The sequence below is a fragment of the Anser brachyrhynchus genome, assembly GCF_964034855.1.
Source record: "Anser brachyrhynchus genome assembly, chromosome: 7".
Taxonomy (NCBI): Eukaryota; Metazoa; Chordata; class Aves; order Anseriformes; family Anatidae; genus Anser; species Anser brachyrhynchus.
This window is the reverse complement of record NC_137701.1, coordinates 18,132,452-18,151,519: the sequence shown is the minus strand read 5'-3', so window position 1 is coordinate 18,151,519 and position 19,068 is coordinate 18,132,452. Positions and strand designations below refer to the sequence as shown.

The following is a 19,068-nucleotide window of genomic DNA, read 5'->3' as shown; positions in this document are numbered from 1 at the left end:
CTTTCTGATAGAGAAAATGATGTGGTTTAGTTGCATGGTAACATATTGGCTTGCAACGGTACTGAAATTTCCAGCTATTCCCCTATACATATGATTAATAGCACAGAGGGTTTTGTTTTGTTGTTGGTCTGTGTTTTCTTTTTCTTTTTTTTTTTCTTTCTTTTTTTTTTTTTTTTAAGGAAGTGATCAGCAGATTTGTTGTTTCTGTTTGATTGTCAGACAGATGTAGTCAGCTTTTCAAAGGTGCTAACGACTCACTTTCCTTGGAAAGCAGGAAAGCTCCTTATAGCATCTGGTCCACTGGGCCAGGTTCTGATTTCCATGAGGCTGCTGTCAGTTCAAGGTACCTCCATGAAGTAAGTGGACTTTGTTACAGGTGTAAAATTAAGCTGAATTCAGCTTTAATTTCTGCTGCCAGACAATGCTATATTTAGCATCACATTTTTCATGGAGTACAAAGGCTTTTCTTCTCCCTTGAATGGGAACTCGTAAGCACTGCAACACGACTCCTCTTGTGCCCCGTCAGGCAGCAGAGAAAGCACCCTCAGTTCATAGATCACAGTTTTGCTACCCTAGTGATCCCTGTACTAATGGAAGGAGACCAACTTTCACATAATACCAGCATCATCACATAGAACTGGACATGTTTGGTTTTGTGACCTATCGTGTTTGATTAAACTTTAATGAACCCCTCTACCGCACATGTCTACATGTGACTCTAGGACTGCACTAGCTGTAATAATAACCATCTTAAATTGTACTGAAAGAACTGCAAGAGAAGAGGTAGTCAGTCCAATGATACTCTTTCTCTCCATGATTTCAAAATACTCATTTCAGATGCAGATTACACTAGAAAGGCTTATCCATGGTCCAGTTTTCAATATAATATAAACCTGAAGCATAAGGCAGCAGATTTTCTTTTTTATTTTTATTCTATTTTCATTGAAGCCCATTATTTTTTTCCTTAGGGGACACTGTAATTTAAAAAAATGTGTTAAAGGAGTATTTAAAAACAAACAAACAGCAACCCTCTAAAATTACCATGCAATATTTTGCTTTTATGCAAGCTTCCCGTTGCTGAGAAATTTACTGCATTGTTAATATGAATTTCTCAGGGAAGCAGGGACAGATTGGTATTTTTAAAGATAATAAAGTTTGTTGTTAAATGTAGCAAAGGTAGGCAATTCTAAAGGCCCTGATCAATCACTAAGAAGCTTTGTTGTAAAAAAATACTTCTTTAGAATACAAAGCAGGCTTTTCAGAACATCCAGGCATAAAAGAGGAGGGAAGAGTGAGAGAGGAACATCACAAAAGCAAGCATAATTGATTCATAACATGTACTGAAGAGATGCAAAACAACAATGTAATTACATACTATTCTGTTTTCCTGCAGCTCCTTGCATGTGAATTGACCAGCTTGCATCCCAGTTCTGCTCTGTATTATTAATTTTATTAAGCTGCAAGTTCTTATATTTCAGTCTGTTGTCAGCTTTACAGATTTTTACAGCAGCAGTTGAAATGGAGCGGAGCTGAATGAATGCTTCTTGTGCTGTCTTCCATGTCATTTCGGAAACCAGCGCAATCTCACCGCAGGCCTTCCCTTCAGACTGACTAAACCTCCGAGTAAAAGCAAACTAGGGTGCCATCAAGATAATATCCGACCAATTAAGCATGTCTCTGAAAGCATTTCTTAAAAAAAGTGGTGTGCCAAAGCTTACGGAAGCCTTTCAGACAGCTTTTATCATAAATAGACATTGACATTTGCAGGCTTAATTTATGTCTTTGAGAGACACGGTAAAGCTAGAGGAAAAGGAGGTCGAGGATGCTGCCTGAGAAGGAAGTCTTTTTTGGTGCAGCTCCTCCCATTTACCTCTGTTTACTGCCACAGAGTCCAGCATAGGCTTCAGTTTCGCATTCAGCTTCACTAGAGACTGGAAGAAAATAAAAAAAAAAAAGGGGGGAGGGGGAGAGAAAAAAAAATATTGATGGTATTTCTAGTCTGCTGATGGACAGACTAGGGAGTAACATGGTAAAAGGAGCCTGATCTGCACCATGCCCCTCACCCTCCTCACACCTGGCTGTAAATTCCCACGTAGGTAAAATTTTTCATTCCCTTTGAGATTTCTTTATCTCATACTCATTTGACTTGAGGCTTTAAGTAAGCCACCAAAAATGTCAAAAAAAGCACATAAGGTGGCAGAATTGCTGCACAACTACTAGAGCTTTCTTGTAATCCTTACAGATAGTCCTTCTGAGGCATGCCCCAAGTGCCTGGGGCTTCTTGGTTACTGGTAGCTATGAACCAGTTGGATGGCAAGCTGGACAAAGCTGAAATAAACTTCAGATTCTCCCATGTGCTAGCTTCTTATTTCCTGCTATAGATGAGTAAACCACAACAGTACCAGGCTTTCCAAAGGTGGCAAAAAAATCCCTTTCTGTGTCCTCAAAGAAAAAAAAGAAAGGTTTCTTTTTAAATTCCACTGAAATCACCTCTTTTCTACATACCCAGTCCAAAGCCCACAGAAGCCAGTAAGAGTCTTTTATCTGTTTTCAGCTGGATTTGAATTAGCTCCCAATGATATAATCCCTGTGCTCTTTTGCTAGAAGTTTATTTCAACTTCCTCTTTCATATCAAATGTTTCTGTGGAAAGACAGTAAGTGTTTCACATGGCTTTGTCCCTACATTGAAGAGAGACAGAACCTCATCAACGGCAGCACACGATGCAAAGAGAGGGTTAACAGCTGCCCCCAGAGTGGCCATGTGCTGTGCTGGTTAGGACAGAAGAATTATTTTTCTTTTGCAGCTTTTTTCGTTGGGAAGAAGTGGGTTTTGATGAAAGTTGGGTACTTTCTCTGATAGCATGGAAACTACATACTTGCCATTTGAAATAAAGGATTGGTGCGAGGAAAAAAAAAGATGGAGAAGGCAGCAAAGGTTTATCTTCTAAAAGTGTAGAAAATTATAATGAAAAGAAGGGAGAACGGAAAAGGAGAAGGGAAGAAGGTACCTTTGCAGTTGATTATTTTCTTTTTATTTTTTTTTTCTTTTTTATTGTGTGTGTGCTTTAAATAGCAGGCCTAACAGCAACCATGTTAAATGGTCCCCAGAGCTCAGACACCACTAAAGAACCGGACTTTTTATAGCTAGCCTGTAAGCCACGGAGCTTGGCTAGCTACTGAAGTAAGTCTTGGTAAATTTTTAATTGAGCTATTATATGATAATTAAAGGTTAATGGCCTGATTTTAAGATGTGCTGAAAACTTGCAATTTCAGTTGACTTCGGTAGCAAATATGAATGCTCAGCACTTCTGAAAAATCATGCCATGAGTAAGTAGCTGATTTGTGTGGAAGTTGAAGCAAATCTGCTTGAAATTATTTCCTGAGAATATGGCACAGACTGGGCAGATAATTTTGCAGCTTTGGGACTGAAGTAAGGGGTAGTGCTTACTGCGGTCTCTGCCATGGACACTATTGCTCCCCGGTGGCGTTTGTGCTGTTTTAAGAGTGGCTGTGGGATGTAACACTCCTGGCACCATACCTCACACCTCCCTGTTTTAGCTCCTTATTTCATACCATTATGTATTCTCCAAACCCAGTTTGGTGGAATCTAAAAAAGAGGAGCAGCAATGCAATAAAAACACCTGTCTGACGAGCTCACTGCTGATGTCCTTAGCACCTGCATGGCCTCTGCCAAATCAAGTGTCTGGAGGTAGCACTTCAAACATTCAAATCTTGACAGCAACTTAGCAGATCCATTCTGTACGAAGCCAGTATCCATCCAGAGTTAAGCTTGCTGGCATTTCTTAAATCTTCAAAAAGTTCTTGTGAAGCATTTTTTCAGTATCTGCTTAAGATTTTTATCCTGTGTTTGAAAATCAGCGCATTTCAAACATCTCTCTGCACAAATACGGCATTCTGTACTCACACCCCATCAGCCCCGGGATCTAGAAGCACAAAATGCCGTGCAGTGTATTTCCGTCACAAATGTATCAACAACCTGTATCTGCCTACAGGCAGCATAGAGGAGGAGTTCACTGGACAGCAGGCTCTGCCTCAGCGTGTCTGCTCCGCTTGAGGCTATGGCTGCATCTTTTCTGTACCATTTTGTTGCCAAGACTTAGCACAAAACCACGTTTTCAGTCCTAGAGCCAGGGAGCAAACAGGGATCAGGGCATGACCAACTGCCTGTCCCTCCAGGCCTAGGCATGTGCCATGCTCTTACGGTAGGAGACCAGCTTCTGACAGGCAACCTGCATCTCACTTGGGACCAAAGGTGCCGGGAGGACAGTGGGTGCTTGAGCTGCTGAGGTCAACTACCTTTGTGTTGGCTACAGCAGAAGCCCCAGTTGATCAGTAATGGATTCAAGAAGCACCCACACCCTGTAATCACCACATCTTAGGAACTGTAAACATGTTATTAAATCCAAAAGGCAATACATAGCTTTCCCAGAAATGTATTCCTGACTGCATATTATGGAGTCTGATAGCCCAGACACAACAGAGGTCACTAGGTAAATAACCAGAATGGGTAACTAATAACATTAACTGTGATGAAAATAAATTAAAAGGAATATTTAAGAAAGAATAAACCATGTCTTTGATATTCAGTTTTACCATAGCACAAGCAATTAATTCTATGGAATGCTGACAAAATATATAGTGTAATTTTAAGAAACTTTATTTTGTTATACATTAATTTAGAATAGGGATCTCGACAGTGCAGATTTTGCACTTAATCTATAAAACGTCTTTATTCAGACATTGATCTGATGTTTAAACCACTGCTTCTGTATTTAGTATCCTTTCACTTTGGGACTCTTTCATTCTGATCTAGCCTTTTAATTAAACCAACTACTATAATTCCTATGGAAATTAGCTTTTATTTTATTTTTTTTTTCCAGCTAGCAAAGCATTTAAGTAGGACTTTTCTGATACAAAGTACACAAATTGGATTTTACTTCTGCTTGAGATGTAATTAAAAACTCATTTGATTACTATATTTCTGGCTCTGTTTAAATTATTTAACTCCAGTAATCAATTTTCTTTTATGAAGCTTCTGGGAAATTATCTCAAAAGCAACACATTTCTCTCCCTTCTGGCAGGTTCTTGACTATTTACTGAATTACATGCATAGCACCTGTTCCTGATCCGGATTAAACCACCAATTTATTCCTAAAGCTATTTAGGTTTATTTGGCTGTAGCCTAGTCAGGGTTTTCTGCCTCCTGGCTGCACTTTTACTTTCCGTTTTACTGCATGAACTCCCCCCTTTGATGTACTGCTCCTCCATGCCACTGTTTTTGATACATGCCTTGTACAAACTGCTTTGCTGTCTAATTTGCTACCCAGCTTCTTAAGGGCCAATTTATTCTTTGCTTCAATAGGAAGAGACTTGGTCTTCAACAGCTGACACAGGTTTACCCCCTTTCCTGTAATAGCTGCTCATCATCACAGAGTGATAAAGCATGCCGGGAGAGCGGTCATGCTGGTGGCTTGTGCTCCAGCGTTAGAAAAAGCCAGATAGGTTTGCAATTCTCTTCTGCATCTGTGTGTTACCTCAGGTATGTGGCTAAGCTGTTTCTCAGAAAGTTATTGTACAGCTCTGAATTTTTCCTGTCACCTTCAGTGATGTAGGTCTCTTTTGTGACTGTGTACTGCTCTGCCCATAACATCCTTTCACAAGGCAACCTCCTCTTATGGACGGGCTCCTCCACTACAACAGGAGGTTACTGGCACTTCAGCACCCACCCGGCACTGTAACTAAAGCATAGAGAATGCAGAAAGTGTAGAAGTACCAAAACCAAACAACCAACCACCAAACAAAACCTTCAGGGTGGGAGTGACGGATAGCAGCAGAGGCATTTGTTGGTAGATCTTCTGCCTTCTGGGTGGAAGGGCAGTGGTGGGGGCAGAGGACTGCGGCTGCTACATCAGCATCATCTCGGGGAAGGGATGTTATCTGAACCAGCCAAGGTGCAGCACAGATGTGGCCAGAATCTAAACTACTGCTAAAACAAAGACAACGTTTTGTTGTATTCTGAGACTAACACCAAATCATTTTAAGGGGCGCATTGCATGCCCTAGCTTACAAACACTGCAGGACCTCCAGAGGGTGTCTTTTTTTCTTTTTTTTTTTCTTTTTTTTTTTTTTTTGAGGTTCTCATCCAAATATTGCCCAGTTCTGACCTTGTTTAACTTATGCGCCTTGACAAGATTATGGCTCACGGAAGTATGGTTGCGGGTCTAATATTTGTAAAGCGAGTTTATGGAATAAGACCATATAAATTCAGTTTTATGACTGAACACATATCAAAAAGTTATAGGTCGCAGTGTTCACTCTGCTTTGGAACCCAGTGGTTTCTAATGAATCACTTTTATTATGTAGGCAGTTTCTGAGTTGGAAGGGAGGACTAGTGACCGAGAAGCCATAGGGATAAATTCAGACCTGGTGTAAGCATATGAAGCATTGCTGAAGTCAAGAGAGTTGTGACCAGTTACAGCAAAGCTGAATTGGACTCCTGAGTTTTGCTGAAGTGGCTTTCATGTAAGAATACATAGGCCAAAGGTGAGCCATCTATCTGAAAATCCTTGAACTTCAGATTAGTTCAGATAAAAGGGATCTGTACTGCAGTCATCCACAGATTCGAGCCTCATAATACAAATATTTGATGGAAGATGTTAAGAAAAAACAAAAGCATTTCTGCACATATGCCTGTGTACTAAAACCAAAGAAACAGATAAAATTCTACCTTCTGTAGGCAGAATACATAAAATACAGTGATATAGAGAAGATGCAGGGATTAATTTATATGAACCTTTGACTGTGTGCATGTGACTTAATTATTTGCCCTACTGATTCAGGGTCATATGTAATCATTAGGTTCCAGAAGAAATTACTGTATTTGGGAGGCGGCTGAGTTCATGGGGGGAAAAAAAAAAAAGACTGGGATCTCATTGTTGATGGAGACTTTGTTTATTCCTTCTAGGGCTAGCTGAGGGCAGTTCCACAGAGTCAAATACACAGTGCAGGTGTGCATTGTTTTTGCATTTCTGCCAGTGATTTTTCTTTTGATGCCTAAAACTGTAATTAGGTGAAATGAATACACTAACTTTCCTGATAGAAAATGCGAGTTTCTTTTATGTTCCATATAGAAATTGTTAGTGGTGGGGAAGAGAGCTATTTGTGAACAGGAAGGGATCTAATACACATATGAGCATTCAGCTCTTCTGCTGTGAATCAATGTTACATTTCTGGTGATGGTACAGTAGCAAGAATAATGCTGCACTACTTTGTAACTAAATGTACATACTATGGAAGGCTGATTATAAGGTTCTCTGGTAGTAAGATATGCCAGGTACTCTGGGGGGAGGGAATACGTACAGAGTTCCTGGTAGCAAAGTGTGTTCTGACCAATATCAATGTTGCTTTGCTGTCAAAGGGAAAGAGTAATACAGGAGTGGTACCTACTGAAGTAGCTCAACTGATGTGTTGCTAGAGTTGTAAATGATTCATCCGTTCATAATAATTTCATGAAACTGAGGGTTTGCTCAGAAGAGTTAGTGTTTCATAAACAACTTCTTATTTGTCTCTACTGTTTATGGTTTTGATTCTACATCTGAAGTGTGCAAAATATAAAATGCTTGTACCCCTTCTCCTTTCAACATTTTCACCGAGCAGCCGATCAATGTCTTCTGCCATACTATTAAATGGATTTTGAAAAACTCTTCAAACCGTATCAGCCTCATATCCTTATTTAGTTCTTTGAATTTGCCCTCAGCTGGGAATTCTGCAGGGAACTGTGATTCTGTTGTGTTAAACACTTACTTGAAGTGTTTCATCCATCATCATTTCTAGTCCTTTTCTGATGCAATGTAGTTTGTGCTTTGTCTTTCTTGAAAACTGAATGGCTGTTAAATTATCCATTTATCTTCTTTCAGATTTGCTGTACAATTTGAGTTCCCTCTATTGGCTGTCTCTTCTACCTTATCTGCCAACTTTTCAATCTACTTCCTCAGATCTTTGTATGCATTTCCATACATAACTGCATGTCCTTCGCAACACATTGAGCAGATAATCCTAAATAAAACAGCAACAGAAACTGTAGTATTATGAATTATTCACTTCTTCTCACAGATCATGGTGAAAGCCTTAGTGAAGCCAAGCTACAATAAAGTTGATGGCAAATGTTCATTCTTCTGTATTCTCTCAAATATCTCAGTTGTTGACCTGCCCTTTCAGTTGAGATCTTTCTGGCATCAGATAACTGAGAAGTAATTTGAAAAATACTCTTGTCTGAAGGGAAAAATGTTTCTGCTGTCTCTTCTACCAACCAATTTGGGAAAACTGGTACGTTCCTGAAGTTGTCAATACTAATACAACGTTTCATCAGTAATCTCACCAAATTACAAAAATCCTAACAAAAATAATTTCCAAAACCAAAAAGAAGCCCTGCCTGCTCTCAGGAAATGAGAAAAGAGGATGAAGATCTTTGTGTCTCTTGTAAAAAGGTGTTTGTGATACGTATTGGCACAAAAATCCTTGTTTCGAAACCAGCAAAATTATGCCTTTCCATATCACTTAGTGACTGACTTTGAGAATTACAAGTAAAAGCATTCCTTCTTCTTTTTCTGGTTTTCTTCTATTGTATAGCTCTTCTTCACCTCTTCTCTCCATTAGTATATGAGTAGCAGAAAAAATAGACTCTTAAGTTAAGAATAACAAGGTAACAAAAACAGTCTGCTGATGTTTATCCCATTACTGGAAGCTGTATTATAGTCAGAGTACCTGAGTTTTCTGAAAGTTCAAGAGCATTCATTCCAGGTAGCCTTGATTACGTTCATCGTTGGTAGACAAGCAGCAGGGCAACAAATGTGCTGAGCCCAGCCACGTTGCCATTTCAAGGCTACAGAGAGATCCTTCTGCAGTGCAAAGTCTCTTTGCTCTGTGACAAACCCTTATCCCTAACATAATCCTTAGCTACCAACTCCCCCCCAGCACTAGCAGTTGGCATAATTTGCCTGATTAAATTTCCTCTGAAGCAGATTTCTTACAAACACAGCAGAATATGCTGCACCTGCTCTTCCTCAGATAATATTACCCCCTGGATTTCAACAGAAAGTGAGACTAATTTAATCTGCCAATGTGTGTGCAGCCTCAGTCCGTGGTGTATCACAGACTGCATCCTAAGCCTATCTGCCTTACTAATCCTTGTCAGCTGGGCAGTCCCAGGAAGCATAGATGCATTCTCTCTCACTCTTTGTGTCCAAGCCATATATCAGAAGTAAGCCTTACTAATGTCTTTTTGGTGTTCATTAGGATCTATCAAAAGTTATCCTGCTCTTCCCTCAGCATTCTATAAGGGAAAAGCTGATTTCAATGAGAATCACACAGAGCTGATGAAATTCCTCCCTGTGAACACATTTTTCCAGTTTAGTCCTGATTCCCCAAACCTAGCCACCCCCTTTTTTTTTTTCTGTTGAAACACTTCTCAAGAACTCGTGTACACGTTTCAGTGAATGTCTGTGTATTGTTCATAGTGAACAGCTCGCTACATAGTGCTAGCCCTGCCCCCTAATTAGGTGCAAACAAAATAGAACAGCAGTGCTCTGAATTTTGTGTCAGCAACCCCAGTTTTGGGTGAATGCCGGGTACAGCAAGCCATTGCCAAAATGTTCATACAGATAAGATCTTCCTCCTTTAAAACAATTTATTTTTTTATTTACTTTTTTAGTTATTACTATATCGAAGACAGAGACTTTCGAACCAATAAATTGTTTTGGTTACATCCAGTGACTCTTGCTTGGATAAGTACTAAGCCATACCATACAGCCCATCTTGGACTTCTAGAGGAGTGGTCCGAACCCTGGCTTTCTTATACAATATTTCCTCATGCAAAATTGTCATTGAGGGACTGAGGGAAAAGGATAGATTTGGTATTTGAAGAAGGGCTGTATCAGGACATGGCAGTGTAAGCATGATTGTTAAAGCATACCTTTCCTTCTTTTCTGCAAAGGAATATTAAAAGGTTAATCTCCTGCCTTATAATTGTAGCTAGAGTATAAACTTTTGGAAAAAATCACTGTGTGTGAATATGAAGTTCTAATTCAGGGGTCAAAGTCAATTCTTGAACCGGAGAAATTAAAGCAAAGATGTAGCCATGATAGCTGGAGACTTCTGTCCTTTTTTTTCTACACTTTGTAGAAGCTCTGCCACTTATTATACCCTGTTCCTTTAATATCTGCTAACAAGTAGGATAGATGTTTTTGCAGCTACATCACCATAGGGGAATTTCTCTAAAGATGGATTTAATTACAAGGCAGGACATTATCGTCTGTAGGAAGACAGGCATATCAGAGCACTTGGAGTTGTAGACAGAGTGATTAGATTTCTTTCTAAGTCTGTCAAACTGTGATAAAGAAGGGCTCTGTCCTTCAAAATTTCATTCAAGTCTAAAACATTTAAAGTACTTGCTAGAATTAAAAATAAATGTGTCTGCTCTTCCCAGATTCTCCCTAGAATCTTGGAAGGAATAATGCAACTTCACTTCTGTATATACCATTATGTGTTTAAAGCTCCTACTTCCCAAGAAAATCTTGAATAGCACTAAAACAGAGCAATTCAATGGAGCACCAAGGTAGAGGTGAGCAGGGCAATCTCAGGCACACATAAGTTGTATGTGCCGTGAGCTTCTTTATCTTCCACAAAGATGTCTCCCTTAAATTTAAATAGCTGCTGTCATTGTCACTGACTACCTGACTATGTATTTATCTGCCCAGAAGCAGAGTGCATGGCCTTTGGCCCTGCTATTCATAGTGTTACTGTCTCTGCCTAACAATGCTGTGAACAGAGCTGGGCTTCTGTTAGCATCTTTTGTTTGAAGTGAATCACTAACGCTTTGATGTTGTTTGTGAGAAAAATAATGATTAAAAAGAATAAGATCTTCACTCTCCTGCTCTGTCTGCTCCCTACAGAGAAATCTGATCTGAGTTAGGAAAAATCTGTGGCTGATCCTGTTTTAGGTACGCACACACCACAGAGTCCAGGAGAGGAATCTATTGGTGTTGAAACTCTTAGCATCTCTTTACAGGAGGTTCAGAGCAGTAATTTGTCTTAATGATTGAAATGGTGCTCCTGTTATACAACACGAACATTTATGTTAAAATAAGTACATAATACTTTCCCTGCATGGTGAATGCAGCTGCCAGTGTAGCCATAGTGCTTTATTTTCAGCAGGATGTCAGATTTTCTGCTTTAGTTGCATGTGATTCCCCTTTATGTAGTGTTCTACCAAAAAAAAAGGGGATGATTACTCCATACTGAAGCTACATTAGTAGATTTTAAATGCTCTACAGATAAAAAAAAAAAAAAAAGGCGTTTTTTCCTTATAAATGATTATTCTAATAAGCTTGTTTCTCATCTGTCTACTGATGAATGCTTTCCTTGCTGGCATTTTTGAATGAAGAGCAAATGTGATACAGTAAAGCGTAACTAAAGCCCCTAAAATCAGAGCTTCAGAGTAAATGGGTGGCTGTTATGCTACTCAAGGCAAAAACTTCACTGTCACATAAAAATACTCTGATCAGTGATCACTACGGTAACAAAAAAGTAAATTCAATAAAATTATAATGTCCCAAGTGTAATAAAAAGAAATGAACAAAAAATAGGGAAGCTTTTATCTTCACTATCCTTTGATATACAGTATGAAGGAAACAGATTTGATTACTACAGTATTTTGAAATCGGAGGTGGCTTAATTCCCACATCGAGCAGCAAATGTGGGACAGATCGAGGGAGCAGAGCCACAGCTTACCTTGTGCCAAGAGTCAGGCTTACAGAGTAAAAACAAAAAGGTTTTGATTTAGTCACTTGGATATGGGAAATCTGTGTATAATTATTATTATTGTTTTATATCCCAGTTATCATTATGCATTTATATTCAGCTTCAAGCTTCATATTAGCTTATATAGCACATTTTATACAGCTGTAACCTTCTTCAGGGTTGGATTGGCATTCCAAACAGCAGTCAAACAGGATGGCTAGCAGAAGGTGCATGGATCTTGAGAATTTACTAGTCGCTTGTAAACCTTCTTACAAAAAACAAAATGGGCCAAACTCAGAAAATGGTTCCAGCCAAATGTGCAGAGGTACACATTTCCTGCTATGTGTTTGCTTTATCACATTGCCGTGATACACATCTGCCTAATAAAGGAGACTTAGGTCATCCTTTACTTGGGACAAAAACTATACCTCAGGGTGGGTTGTCATAAGCTACCCTGAGGAAAGCAGGAAGAGGAGAGCAGATGCATATGGAGGAAGTAGAAACAAATCTCCCCAGAAGAATGATTAAATCCCAAAGAATGTTTCAGAATGGAGGAAAAAAGTTGGGGGGGGGGGGGGGAGGGGGCAAAAAAAAAAAAGCTTAAGGCAAGGAAGGCCAGAACTCTCTAGAAAGCTCTGTGAATTATCAGATATTCCTTGTGGGCACTCTGACATATGACTTAGCTCTGGACTCTGGAGAAGGTATGGTTTGTTACAGCGTAGTCAGTGGCACCAGGGTGGTGTCAGATCACTCCTGCAAGTTTGTGCTGTGAAGTTCCTTCCATACTGTGTACTTCAGAAGTGTGCAGCTGCCAAGGATAGCCTGCCCTCAGGACTTCTTTAGGTAAAGAAAACTTCAGGGGGCTCTGCTGGTCTTTTTAAAGTAAAACTCCTCTCTATCTGTAATGGTAGTTGCCAGCATTCACTGATTGCTGGGACCATCTCTACAGTCTGGGTGTCAAGTAAAATGAAGCACAGCGTTAGGTCCTGCCACAGCAGCTGGGTTGGTACAGAAGCACGTGTTCCCCTGCAGAGTTCCCTTCAGGCCTCTGGACACCAGGATCTGCCCATACGGATTCAGGACTTCTAATCGCTTGCATGGAAATAACTTTATTCAAAAGCCTTGAGTTTCTTCTCTATGGTTTAATGTTGTAATTTTGGTATCAAAATGAGCGTCAAATGTTTGTCAAACATAAGGTTTTTATAAGCACTATGCTGGTGAGCTATATAAGCACTGCTAAGGTTTTACTAATTTGTCAGCTGCCACTCTGCCTCTTTATGTTGCATTTGTAATGATGTAACCCATTCTGTCCCCACATGCAGTCCCTACAACACATTATAAAGGCTAGAATTTTAAGGAATATATTTAGAATGAAAAAAAAATAATAAAAATTTGAGACTTGCCCATAGTTGTAGTGTGTTCAGCCAGCCCTAACCAGAGGATTTACAATGTCTGAATACACTGCTGATGTGATATGTGTATTGAGGTTTGATTAAGCTGGATATGAAAATTAAAACTTGGCTTCACATTCAAGAGAGAATCTCCCGCAGTGTGGTACTATGACATCAAGTTTTCTGTTTACCCCTAAGGCTGGTGCTGCAATGACTTCCAGGTTTGATGGTGTCTCTTTTTTAAGTTGTTGAGCAGCAGGCTAATAGCTGCACAGCATGATGCAAAGACAGCAGAAAGCAGGGAAATCAGATGTGAATATATTCCCCAGAGATCTCCTGCTAAGATGGAGCTAACTAACCAGAGCATTAGTGCTCTGATCTAGTCTTCTCCTGCAGAGGATGGTCTGATGATCAGCTCTTCCTGCTTTATTGTACTTTTTTGGATTACAAATCATGAATTCTGGTATAATATGCATTATAATGTAGTATGAACTATTATATTGAATGGAACATTGTTTTTAAGAGTTTTCCTCCAGTGTCATTCCCTCCCTCTCCCCTGTTGGTGTCCAAGATGAGCTTATTATTTAAAAAGAAAAAAAGTATGTTTCTATGGGTCTTCTGTGCTTGCTTTGTCTTAATTGTTTGAAGTCCATGGATTTACAGTTTATTTTATCATGACAAATTCTGACCTGAGGAAGGGACCAGATCTATTGGCAAAGCAAAGCATTAGTCCACCTCACTATTTACACCAGCGCATATTCTTTTTGTCGCACAATGAGTTGTCTTTGCTACTGGGCAGCCCCTTCACTAGTGGCAGCCTCAGATGCCACGAGGTACGGAGGGCAGGGTAAGCAGATCATCCTTCTTACCTTTTTTGCTGTTGGTGATATATCTGGTCTATAAAAATGAAAAGGAACTGCTAATCCATTTTCCTGTGTGGACAGGGAGGCTACATTCATGCACAATTTCAAGAGTGCAGCATTAACATGGGAGCTGGTACCTACTTTCCAGCTCTTGGTTTTGTTCATCATTGCAGAGATGTGAGGCAGTTTGGGGTGCAGGGAGAGTATTTTTGCAGTTCCCCCAAAATGGCCATCCCCGTGTTTTTACAAATAGCAATGACCAAACGGGCAGTCTTCAGTGACATAAGGTGGTCTGTGTGGTTTCAATGTGTAGGAGGAAAACTGGCAGACACAGTTATCAATGGTTAAGTTGCTTTAGCCTTATTTTCCATTTATCATTCTGCCTGTGTAGCTCTGCTTTCTATATAGATAAAAGTTAAAATGGTGAAGTTCACATTACGCAGCAATCAAATTCTGAAGCTGGTCTAATCCAAAAAGAGGGAAGCATTATTCTGGGCAATCAAAGCCCTAGTTAAGTAGTACTTGAGGATTTACACCTTATACCAAACACCCAAGCAGTCTGTGCAGAAGCATTGTTATAAGAGTAAACTCCAAGTTAAGCAGCACGCAGCATATATCACAAATCATTTGCCACTGACCCTAAAGGCATAGCCTAGAGTGCCCCTTAACAGTTTGGAAAGGAAGCAGAAGGGAGCACAAAGGCCCCGTGTCTCCTTTTGATTCACAGGTATTTGGACATGTGCCCAGGCACAAGTCGGACAGCAGCACATAATGAGTCCAGCCCACCGGCACCACTCGGCAGAGCACCCCACACCTCGCCATGATGAGAATCAGTTTGTGTCAAACATAATAAAATAAATAGTTGCCTAAACAACTTTTATAACTTGGAGAGAAATTATATTTGCAGATATTACTGGCCTTCAGGGAAACTGAAGATTTCTGCATAGAATTCAGACTTTTGGTAAAGTCAAAGAGAGATAAAGCATTCATTCCAAAGGCCTTCAAGGCTGCACAGTAAGCTCTTTTTCCCTAGAGAGGCAGGAACAAACTTCTCTGGACTCTACAAGGAGCAGTAAGTAAAAATTACCTCATACAATGGCATGCAGATGCTATCAATCCACTCGAGCTGCAACCTGGGTAGTTCATCTTTCCTGTTCCGATCAAAAATGGCCTGAATTGAGAAGGGAACAAAACTGTCATGCTTTATTACACTGGAGTATTTTACAGATACATCATCCAGCACTTCGGAACTATGATCAAATTCTCAAAACCAGAACACTTTGTAAACCATAATCAATCTTTGCAGCAGTCTTCCTACTGCTTTGTCTGGCATGAAAAATAAACTGTTTATTTTCATTTCTGTTTTGAAATTTGTAGGCTGAATGTATTTAAATTTTATAATTCTGAAATATAAAATAAATGCTCTGCAGTTGGAGTTGAGTTGGTAAACAAACAAACAAAGAAAAAAACTCTGTTGAAATGTAGATACCTTTGAGGAGAAATTTTCCTTTCCTCATACAGGGTCTTCCAGCTCAGCAAAATGAACAGTGATGGATCTGGCCTGGCTCCCTTCCTCCCTCCCTCCCAATTAAAGACCCTTTTTGCAGAACCAGCTATGTCTGTGAATCCAAAGCACGGGGAGTCAACAGAGCAGTCTGGGGAGTAGTTAGCAATTTGTTCTTCTGGATACAGCCTACTTCACTGCCTGCTGCACTCTCTAAAGAGGAAATTAGAGAGACTAAGTCAATGTTTAAGATGCTCAATTACTGGCTGTACTGCCTTATAGAAGATAGAAGAAACTTAGTTCTGAAGGGTTCAAACATAAGTTTCCTCCATATCCTCCCTAAGATTACTTGGTCCATCAGTTTTCTTTCTATGGGATCTTAATCCTCCTTCTAGTGGTCCATCACTAAATTTCTTCTTTTATTCTCTGAATATGCCAAGTTTTAAACGTTCCTGTCTTCTTATGTGGAAAATCTGGTTTTACTATGGGCCCATTTCCTCTAAACTGATGTCTCCTGAGGAAACTTACTTTCCTTCTCAACCTTCTAGAAACTCCAAACTATGCATACTACATTGTAGTACATGCATGGTTGAAGTCTTCTAGTTGTGGCCTGCTCTTTCTGACATACACAGTTATCACACAGTTTATCTAAATAAGACATGGAGCTAAGATTCAAGGATTCAATCCTAAATGAGAATCTTGCCTGTCAGTTAGGATATTTCTGTATTTCCTATTAAAATCATTTTGAAAAATACTGTCCTTTTCAGATCTTCATAAGGATGATGCAAGAAAAAAATTCCATGAGTTCTAAGTTAAGATATCATCAAATTATCGTGCTGACTAGCAACTCTCTATCTGAACATTTTCTACAAGCTTTTTAATTTTTTTGGCTTCATAACATCCCCACAGGTAGTAAGCTCATGTGCCAGTTACCAAATTAGAACAAATCTGAGCAACTAGAATAGTCTTTTTTATTTTTGGAAGCATAAGCATATTTGCAAATAGCTTGTAAGTTAAAGTCTTTAGAAGACTTTCTAGTTTCTCTTTTCGCATTTCCTCCAGACAAGTTCGTAAACATTTTGAAGTACTTAACCTGGATGAGGCTTTCTCTTCAAATCATTCACCGAAAATCTTTATGATTTTTTTTCTTAGTTCGTGTTTGAAACTTTATACCCATCTGCCTATATTCCAGTTAATATCAATTTATTCTTTCAAAGTGTTGTATTTAGTTGCATATCTACAGAAACGCTTTTCAGCATTTGATATATCAAATAACACAGATAACAGACAACTGCAGCATAAAGTTTAAATGTCCCTAAGTATCTGGTGATTTTTGATTTGAATTCTGTGTATGAAAAATAGTACCCATTGCTTAGAAAATTAAATGACAGAATAACCTTGGGGTTAGGTACAGAAAATGCGGATGGGCTCAAAGCTAAAGTGACCAAGTTGACTGGAGAGCTTTTAATATATGGCTCTCAATGAATCTCCTTATTCAACAAAGCTCTTATTTATTTCAAGATGCTTCTTTTTATACCAAACAGTTATTTTTTCTGAATGAACCCAATGATATTTTCTTATCCTGTTCAAGTGGGTAACTATTTCAGAAGCGACAAAGACTTACTGACGGGGTGAGTTTCAGTTCAGATCTTTCTCTGTCTCCTTGTTCAAAGAACTCACTGGTTACCAGCTCAGCCGCCTAAAACATAAATTGTGATAAAGATTAGAGTTCTTGTAACATAATTTTTCGGGTACTAAGGTCTTGCTCAGACCATGACCTCAGCCTGTGCTTAAATGTAAAGAAGTCAATAGCCCCAGTTACGTGACTGATGTCAAGGCATGTTTGCATACTTTTCAGAGCTCGGCATACAAGTGGGTATAAATAGCCATGACCACCAATAGGCACATTTATCACCTTTTGGTAGGGAACTGACTGGGGAATTACATTGCAATATACAGGTAGCACTCACTGCATTTATATGCAATTTATTCAAGTATTGAGAACAGAATAGAAAATGGTAACTTCTTGTTGGCATGCATAATTACATCTATAAAAATGCTTTGTAAAATGTGCAAGAGCTCTCTGGGTATTTACAGGCTGTTGCCTTGTATAAACAACTTCACTTGTCAAAGAAACTTAATTAACCAGTAACCTCTGTTGTCTTAATTTAATGTGAAATCATAAAGGTTTTTTCCCCACTAGACTTTAATTTTTTCCCCATGACTGTCATCACTATAGGACCTGAATATCAAATATGAACTCAGACTGTTATTATCATATTTAATCAAAAGCAAGAACTGGTAGGTTGGAAGATGTCTTTCTGATTTTTGTGAATGAAGATGTTATTCTACTCAGCAGATGGTTGTGCTCCTCAGAAGAATATGAGATTTAATAACAAAATTAGTTATGGAAACAGCAGGAAATTTAAGAAACCAAACTAAGCAATCCTGATATGGTAGCCTTATGAACTGTGCTTTCCTCAAGTGCAGGGCTTAGATGGTAGGCACACATGACACTTCAGATATAAAAAAAGGAAACTTACCTACTGAAGATGGCATTCAGTTCGTAAAGCTCCTGTCATGTCTGCTTATTGTTTTCAAGAGTTTTCAAGATAGGAAATGATTTTGTAACGCCAAGACATAAGAGGGTGAACTGAGAGAACCTACACTTCATAAAAAACTTCATAAAATCTCAAAATGTCTTGGTGTAGCAACTGCACAGTAGCTAACATTCACAAATCCTAAGCTTGCTAAAATTGACACAGGGAATATCAAAATACATTAGAAATAGGTGAAGTGATGTTATAAAGTATTCTTAAATCTTGAGCCTGGCTATCACACGGTTTGGAACTTTATAACGTAATCCCAGTGCACTAATAACATTCTGGATCAATACTCCATATAGAGGAATAATTTAACAACTTAGCAGCAATTAAGTGTTTGCCAAGTGTATTGTATGAGAATAATCAATATATAGTCTCACCCCATCTTACTGCTATTCTGATCCTGTTCTCCTTGTGTCCCTTTCTCTTTTTCATCTATCTTCTTGTCCTGAATTTTTTCTTCTCACTTTTAATCTTTATTCCTTTTGATTCACATATTTTAATCTTTTTTTTTAGCTTGCTTTTCATGTTCCTTTTCTTTAGGCACAGTTGAGGTCCAACTATTGCCCCTACTTTCCCTCTGTGGACCATTTAGTTTCTCTGCTCAACCAGGTAATGTTTCAATCAATCCCAGATGGGATTTTTCAATATAAAGTAAACCTGTACGCTAGGCTGCAGGGGAATTTTCACCTGCAGACCTCAAAAATGGGAAGAATAAATAACAGTTTGCCAGAGACTTCATCACTAATTCAGCAACGTAACACAGAGCCACAACATGGAAAACAGACTCTACCTGACAATTTAGCTGTCAAAGAAAATGTAGAAGCTAACTGGGTTAAAGAAGAGAAATGAGGAGGGATTGCCTGGACCTCAGCCGTGGCTAGATGGTA

The 19,068-nt window shown here is 39.1% G+C and overlaps 1 protein-coding gene and 1 long non-coding RNA gene across 10 annotated transcripts in view; one reads left to right on the top strand and one right to left on the bottom strand.

Annotated features, from left to right (window-relative positions):
* PDE11A (phosphodiesterase 11A) overlaps window positions 1-19,068 on the bottom strand; it is a 135,180-nt gene that overhangs the window by 4,149 nt on the left and 111,963 nt on the right. For 6 of the 9 annotated variants that reach the window (XM_080599488.1, XM_080599492.1, XM_080599494.1 and 3 more), the window contains 3 exons: window positions 17,200-17,274; window positions 15,159-15,242; window positions 134-1,931 (listed from right to left, as the gene is read on the bottom strand). In XM_080599488.1, the coding sequence (XP_080455614.1) occupies window positions 1,770-1,931; window positions 15,159-15,242; window positions 17,200-17,274 (321 nt within the window). In that variant the 3' untranslated portion in view covers window positions 134-1,769. Of the gene's footprint in view, window positions 1-133; window positions 2,443-5,547; window positions 11,284-15,158; window positions 15,243-17,199; window positions 17,275-19,068 lie in introns of those variants that run through there. The other 3 variants (XM_080599489.1, XM_080599491.1, XM_080599490.1) reach the window with 3 other exon arrangements.
* The window catches only part of LOC308198031, a 71,552-nt gene that overhangs the window by 23,683 nt on the left and 28,801 nt on the right, over window positions 1-19,068 (top strand). The gene's annotated exons all lie outside the window — the stretch shown is intronic.